Source organism: Sinocyclocheilus anshuiensis, unplaced genomic scaffold (genome assembly GCF_001515605.1).
Source record: "Sinocyclocheilus anshuiensis isolate Anshui unplaced genomic scaffold, SAMN03320099.WGS_v1.1 scaffold544, whole genome shotgun sequence".
Lineage (NCBI taxonomy): Eukaryota > Metazoa > Chordata > Actinopteri > Cypriniformes > Cyprinidae > Sinocyclocheilus > Sinocyclocheilus anshuiensis.
In genome coordinates, this window is record NW_015555763.1 from 2278879 (window position 1) to 2286909 (window position 8031).

Genomic DNA, 8031 nt, shown 5'->3' on the forward strand with positions numbered 1-8031 from the left:
TTGTTCTCAGGAACAGTGGGCATTAAAATGTCGTTCACAGTGGAAGAGACTAAAATCAAACTTCAGTCTACAGGGGATGACCTTGTTTTTTTCGTTAATGGAAAAAAGGTAATTGGATAAATTAATAATTACATTGATTAATGTTGCATTACTTCTTTATTGCCAGTATAGCCAATCAAACGTTTTCCATTATTAATTCTGTGCAGATCACTGAAAAGAATGCTGAGCCTGAGATAACACTCTTGACATATCTTAGGAGAAGCTGTATCCTTTTGATCTTCTGTTCTGTTGAACAGTCTCTGTGTTAGATCTGAATGCTGCTTTTCTCTAAAAAAAAAAAAAAGTTATAAAATATTAGACCATAACCACAGGATTTATGAGACAATGATATTCCTGTCTTCTGGAGTTATGTTGTTGGTTAAACTGAACTGTCTGCTGGGGTTTGGGTCACTCATTCTTGAGGTTTGCTCACATGTACACGTCACAGTCAGTTTATTTCTTCATATAATATATTAATATTATATATGAATTATTATAATACTTCAGTCAGTAATTACAGCTCTTTTATTGTTGTTGTATTTGCTCATGAAAAGCACTGATTTGTTTCTGTGTGTTCAAGACACAAGATGTCCTACACATTTATATTTATACAGTAGGATATAATAATAATTTTTAAAAAAACTTACGTATTTTAACGTTGGGATACATTTATGATAAATTAAGTTTAGTTTAGGAGAATTTAGTTGATTCTTTGCTGCCTTTCAGTAAACCAAAAAAGTGCTTCATGTTGTAACTAGTCAAACATTTGACTTGAATTACAGAAAATGGGCAAAATGAAATCTGAAAAGTCAGATTTGTAAGGGTCATATTGGATAGAAAAAACACTTTAACCTGGTTTGCACTTACAGTATGTATTTATAATTGCTTAATCTTTGTTTTTGTCCTCGTCATTTTGACAGTCTTCATTAATTATTTACACAACTGCTATATGATGTCAAACAAGTGAGATTTATTGATCCAAACATGCCATTTTTGATTACAGAGAATGTCAGCTGCAGTTATTGACCCTGAAATCATACACTGACATTATTTTGTACTTTGTAATTATTTTCTACACTGATCTGGTAACACTTCCTTTTTCAGTGTGATTGTTTTCAAGCTGTTTTCCTTAGTGCCGACACTTGCAGTGGGTCTGACGGGAACCAAACTGGGATGTGCTGAAGGAGGTTGTGGAGCCTGCACTGTAATGGTGTCCAAATATCATCCACATCAAAACCGGATTATGTATCTTTTTAAGCACTCACATCTTGAAATAAAGTGCATTGCTGTCCTTAAAGCACATAACAGGTTCATGGTAGCTGTTAATAATTCATATAGCAGTAGTAAAGGATTCTGAAACATATGCCAGAGTTATATAATGATGTCCTTGACGGCACTCTTTAAGTCACCATGCGGTTAATGCCTGTCTGGCTCCTCTATGCTCTTTGCATCACTGTGCAGTAACAACTGTGGATGGCATCGGCAGTGTGGCGAGCAAACTCCATCCTGTACAGGTCACCGTTTTATCTTATTCTCTCAGAATTGCAGATAATTATGATAAAAGCATGTCACACTATAACATTAAAGCATAACCCCTTTCTTCCTCCATTCATACAGTTTTAACATTAGCTGTATCACTTTATATGCTGGTGTCCTGTTCATTTGTGATGCAGTAGCTCTAACAACAATCTGTTTTTATCCAGGAGCGAATTGCAAAGGCTCATGGGTCACAGTGTGGGTTCTGCACTCCAGGAATTGTGATGTCTATGTACGCTCTTTTGAGAAACAATCCTCGACCCAGTATGCATGAAATCCAGGAGGCCTTTCAAGGTATAGTAAGAGTCTTCTAACTTCTGCATCTTTTGAAATTTTATCCCTAAAGGTAATATATATATTTTCTAAATAAATCTTTTAGTTTTTAAATTGTTTGCACACAGGCAATTTATGTCGCTGTACTGGCTACAGACCTATTCTAGAAGGCTACAGAACATTCACAAAGGTAAAAGAACAACTGAGTAAGGCCTGCTATAATAATAATAATAATAATAAATATAATATAGAAGTGTTTCATGGGATTCTACATTGAATGTTTACTTGTAATAATTGTTCTAAAAACTAATAAAAGTGAATGAATTTGACAAAACAGCAGACAAGGCACAAGTATGTAAGGGAGGTGTGAAACAGACCAACAACAGCTAAGAGCAAAGAAATCAAAGACAGACAAGTTGAGGAACACTGGAACCCATGCCAAGTGCTTTCAGCTTACAGGCGCTGAACCGGTTTGGCTGGCAGGGAGTTTTCAGGTTGTAGGAAAGGTGAACACAACACTCAACAGTGAACACAACAAAAAAAAAAAATACAAATTGAAACAAGATAACAGGTCAGTGATGTGCACAGGCGCTGAACCGGTTTGGCTGGCAGGGAGTTTTCAGGTTGTAGGGAAGGTGAACACAACACTCAACAGTGAACACAACAAAAAAAAATAATAAAAATTGAAACAAGATAACAGGTCAGTGATGTGATGTGAGTCTTGAGCAGTCATAGACGCTGTAATATTTTCAAACCTGTTTGATATTATTGCCACATGGTCTTGTAGCGTGTGCGATGCACCAACCAGGTGGAACTAATCCAGCCAATCACAGTGCAGATGGTATAAATGTAAAAATCTTGTATCCACTTGCCCGAATTTCTCATGAATTTGAGAAATGTGAGAAAACCCTTTTTCATTGTTGGTTGGGATTGCCTCATGACCAAATGTTTTGCAGTTTGTGCACCTCATCAGCATTTTGTTTTATAGTATGCACACTGCTATGACAAGATGATGACAGATGACAAAAAAAAAAAAAACTTGTGTAGAGTGAGCACCACAGCAATTCAGGCAGATTTACAGTCCTGTACTGTGAGCTTGTGCTTAATTCAGATTTACTAAGCAAGTATGACTTATTACAAGTGCAAGATGAATATGTTCACGTAGTCTGAGCTGGTATAAAAATACATTGATGTAAAATATTCAACAGAATTACCACAGGGAATATATTTTGTTTAGTATCTGCTTCTTTCAGTTTCAGGATGTGGGATGTTGTGGTGGAAAAGGACAAACTAATGGCTGCTGCATGACAAATGGACACATACAAGAGCATGTCAATGTGAGAACAGACATCCAGACACCATTCTCTATTTTCTCTGAGTACAAACACATTTTTGTCCTAAACCCTTGCCATTTAGGATAAACCTGTAGCATACTTGGATAAGAAATCAATGACATGGCAGCCATTGCAGTCTCATAGGAAACCAGTCACATGTTTTAACCCACACTCATGTGGTTTGACCTCACATGAGTGTGGGTTAAAACATAACAGTAAATAAAACAGTAGATACTTCAAGATCACTGTTTTACAATCACAGTATTGCCTATCAGTACTGAATGTTATCTAAGGACTTTACTAATAATTCAACATTTCTTTTTAAATTTTTAGGACAATTCAACGCTTCCAGCTCAGAAATTGTATGACCAATCAGAGTTTATGCCACTGGACCCAACACCAAGAGATTATTTTCCCACCTGAGCTCATGGTGTGTATACAATGAGTTTAATCTGCATTGATTAACCATCATAGTAAAATGAGGAGGCTGATTGCTGTATTAAATAGATGCATCAGTACTTTGTTACATTTGTGCTCTACAGAGCCTAAGTAAACAGCCCCAGAGAGAGCTGAGATTTGTTGGGGAACGAGTGCTTTGGATTCAACCCTACTCCCTCAAAGAACTCTTGGAGCTAAAGGCGACCTATCCAAATGCTAAACTAGTGGTTGGGAACACAGAAGTTGGTGAGTCCCATGTACATTAATAGAATCACTCAGCTTTGTGTTTGCCTATTCTAGACAAGGACTGCATCCGAAACGGCATACTCTCTGAGTGGGTGCTTCTTTTGTCTATTTCTCAACCATTTAAAAAGTATGTTCTATATAGTATCACTGTAATCGGGATGTATTGCATGTTGTCATTGTCCTACTGTTGTTATACGAATACTATGAATTCTGACATACTCATTTAACATACTGTTTTTTACATACTGTATTGTAGGGATGTATGATGTATTCAAATGCAGCCAAAAGCTGCAGTGATTTTCTGCTTTTTTGTTTTGGTATGTTACATTGTTGCTACATCTCAATGAATCATTCATTCAACTGTTTCAGTCAAAATGCTGATTCATTCTGTAAAAAAAACAACAACTAATAACTGTGTTGCTCAGAGACACTAAACAGTACAAACTATTTTTTATTGGTGAGGCAAAAATAGTCAAAGTAACTGCCAATGATGTGTCTAAAATTCAAGTTACACTATGTTAACTTCTTGTTTACTGAACTGTTGCATAAAATATCACATAGCAATCGTATTTTTGGTCTATCTATCATTGTTTGGGCTGATATTTGGAACAACTGCTTGTGTTAAATTCCATAAGTATAGTTACATATTATGAGTGAAAAAACTTCGTTTTTTCTTTGTGGTGTGCTCAAAGAACATAATGCAGAACGCACAGCTGATTTTAATTGCTTTGAGTCTCTTTTCTAGGTATTGAGATGAAGTTCAAAAACCTTCTTTACCCTGTGATTCTGGCACCAGCTTACATCCCTGAACTAAACATCATCCAGCACACTCAGGATGGTAAGAGAGTCATATACCTAAAGGGATGCGTTTGTCTGAGTATGTTGTTTGATGGCTTAAAGCAAATATTATTTGTCAATACAATACATTCAAATTTTATAGAGTTAGAAGTATATATTCATTCAATTATCTGGTCTTCAATCTAGTCTTTTAGTGGTATTTCACTGCTTAGGTTAAGTTATATTGACAATTAATCTGGGCTTGCTTTTGGCTCACAGGCATTCAGGTTGGTGCATCAGTGACGTTGACTCTGCTGGGAGATGTGTTGCGTGCAGCAGTGAAGAAGCTGCCTGCTCATCAGACAGAGGTCTTTGAAGCTGTTCTTGAGCAGCTGCGTTGGTTTGCAGGACAGCAGATCCGAAATGTTGCCGTATGTTTTGTGTCCCTCCCTGAAGTGAAAAATTGTTTTATAGAAGTTAATGGACTTGAAAATGACTGCCATTTGTTAATTTAATGGCTGTTTGATTTAATGAAGTGTCTAACTTGAACAATAAAACATAAAAAGTGATTCTGAATGATTAAAAGTATAATCATATTTTTGCTTTCAGGCTGTTGGTGGCAATATTATGACAGCAAGTCCCATTTCAGACCTAAACCCTGTGTTTATGGCAGCTGGCTGCAAGCTGACGGTGATGTCCAAAGGTGCAACATTTTTTTTTTTTCTGTTCAAGGATCAAAGGTTATAAATTTCATGATCTGACACAGAATACAGGGGCAGTTTATGTAGAGAAAACAGGCAATATCCTATGATATCCTATTCCACAGTGTGCAGTCATTTTTCATATAGTCCTGCTGAAGTCTGAATATTATGTCGGTAATTTCTAAAAGTCTAAATTAGGGATACTTTTAAATAATTGTATAGTTTCCCAGTGTTTTACAGCTGATTGGATGATTGTGGTGCATAGGGAAGGGGTTAGGGATACTGAAAGCTATGGTAAACAGGACTTTCGCAGTACAATGTAACAGCCGAGTAACATATACTCATAACATATATGTGTCCATGATCTTTGTTCTGCATAATTTATGACAACAGTTGATTAATGACTTAAACTTTCAATGTATGTTTTCGAAATTCTATAAAAAATCTCTGTCTGATGTTTAAAGGGGAGAAACGTGTTCTCGAAATGGATGACAAGTTCTTCCCTGGTTATAGGAAGACCATTTTGAAGTCAGAGGAGATTCTGTTGTCCATTGATATTCCATACACAAGAAAGGTCTGCATTCGAAAAACATTCTGTGATTGATACTCCAAAATGTCAATTTTGTCATAATTTACTTACTATGTACATATTCAAACTTGTTGCATTCCATGAAAGTCAAATGGTTTGGGAGTCGGACAGCATGAAGGAGAGTAAATTATGACAGAATTTGCATTGTTTAAATGTTTAAAGTCAGTAAGATTTTTTTTTAATAAATACTTTTATTCATCAATGATACATTGAATTGATCAAATGTGACACTGAAGACTGGAGTAATGACTGCTAAAGATTCAGCTTTGCCATCATAAATTAGAGTTTAAAACATTGATTATTTTCAATTGGAATAATGTTTCACAATATTAATGTTTTACTGTATTTTTGAAAAAAGTGCAGACTTGGTGAGCAACAGAAACTTCATTTAAAAAAAAATCTTATCTACCAAAACTTTTGAACAGTATTGTATCTGATTCATATTTCACATGAAATAGATTACATTTGGAGTCACTCTGTCAATGTGTGTTTTAGGGCCAGTACTTCTCAGCTTTCAAACAGTCCCCTCGCAAAGAGGACGACATCGCCATTGTCACATGTGGGATGAATGTATTGTTCAAGGAGAAATCCAATATAGTGCAGAGTATCCGGATAAGCTATGGAGGAATGGCCCCTGTCACTGTCCTTGCCACGGCCACATGCAACAGGTTACTCAACAGGTAGAGGATGATGCCCGGCAGGTTTTCTAGCAAATTTATAATATTCTTTTCTGACATTCAGCCTCATTCAATAATCACGACAGAGTAAATGCATCAGTTTCACAATCTTTATTTGATTGCAGACAATGGAACGAGGAGCTTCTCGAGCAAGCCTGCACGTCATTGGCTGAGGAGATGAGTCTGTCTCCTTCAGCTCCTGGTGGGATGGTGACATATAGACGCACACTGACTATCAGCCTCTTCTACAAGTTCTTCCTCACTGTCCAGCACAAACTGGCTCTGGACCTGCGGATGGAGGTTTTTAATACTGTGTTTTCCACACTTACACAATCAAGAGTTTGTAAAATTCTACTTAGCTCCAAAATAAAAGTAATTTAAATTATTTAAATAAAAATAAATACATTTTAATTGCTATTATATGGCTTTTTTTGCAATTTGCAAATATGTTCAAGTTATTTTTGGACACAGATTCTACTCCCCTTTTTTGTTTTTTACTTTCTAACAGTCCAGGACTGTATGTTTTCTGGTCACATGACTATTTTAGGGTTAGTTGTAAACTGTGTAAACTCTACAGGGTGTGACTGTGGAAGACGTCCGAGCCGAATATGCTACTGCTACTGAGCTCTTCCAGTTGGACTCACCATCCAGTGTACAGCTCTACCAGGTACACATAAACAGGCATTTAGCAACTTTCTCTGTGCACTATGTGTTTGCTGATTGCTTAACTTTATTTCTTTGTTTTCAGGCAGTTCCCCCCGGACATAATAATGATGATGTTGTGGGTCACCCTATCATGCACCTCTCTGCACTTAAGCATGCCACAGGAGAGGCGATCTACTGTGACGACATCCCCTATTATGAAAATGAGCTCCATTTGGCTTTGGTCACCAGCATTAAAGCTCACGCACTCATAAAGTTAGTTGAAAAAGACACACGTCATGTTTTGGAATGATTTAGTGTTGGGTTAAAGCTAAGTATATGACTTTTCATATGCACATTGATGTTGTAAAAGAGAACCTACATTGTTTTTATGACTCACGTGTCATAAAAAGGTTCAGTTTTGAACTTGATTGTTGTGACCTGAGACAATGATTACCCATGATTAGGTGTTAACTATGTGTGTATGTGTTTCTCTTTGTAGATCCATTGACACCTCTGATGCATTGGCAGTTCCTGGAGTGGTTGCATTTATCTCTGCTAAAGACATCCCAGGAAGTAACTTGACAGGACCTGTCGTTTATGACGAGACAGTTTTTGCAGATGATAAGGTGTTTTTTATTTTCTATATTTCAGTGAATTCTCAGTGCAGTATTTATAAAGAGAGATGTTTTTACACAGACGCACTCTAAAAAATGCTGGGTTATTTCAACTCAACTTTGGGTCAAATTTGGACTAACCCAACTTTTGGGTTAAAAATT

At 36.5% G+C, this 8031-nt stretch overlaps 1 protein-coding gene across 1 annotated transcript in view; it reads left to right on the forward strand.

Moving 5' to 3' along the window:
• Window positions 1-8031, forward strand: part of LOC107674096 (xanthine dehydrogenase/oxidase-like) — an 18414-nt gene continuing 10383 nt past the window's right edge. The window contains 19 exon segments of the mRNA XM_016467978.1: window positions 1-108; window positions 207-264; window positions 1188-1284; window positions 1445-1553; window positions 1743-1869; window positions 1977-2038; window positions 3102-3179; window positions 3516-3581; window positions 3583-3612; window positions 3725-3866; window positions 4612-4704; window positions 4923-5074; window positions 5253-5346; window positions 5809-5918; window positions 6429-6613; window positions 6736-6910; window positions 7188-7277; window positions 7359-7528; window positions 7755-7881. Of these exon segments, the coding sequence (XP_016323464.1) occupies window positions 28-108; window positions 207-264; window positions 1188-1284; window positions 1445-1553; window positions 1743-1869; window positions 1977-2038; window positions 3102-3179; window positions 3516-3581; window positions 3583-3612; window positions 3725-3866; window positions 4612-4704; window positions 4923-5074; window positions 5253-5346; window positions 5809-5918; window positions 6429-6613; window positions 6736-6910; window positions 7188-7277; window positions 7359-7528; window positions 7755-7881 (2046 nt within the window). The 5' untranslated portion in view covers window positions 1-27.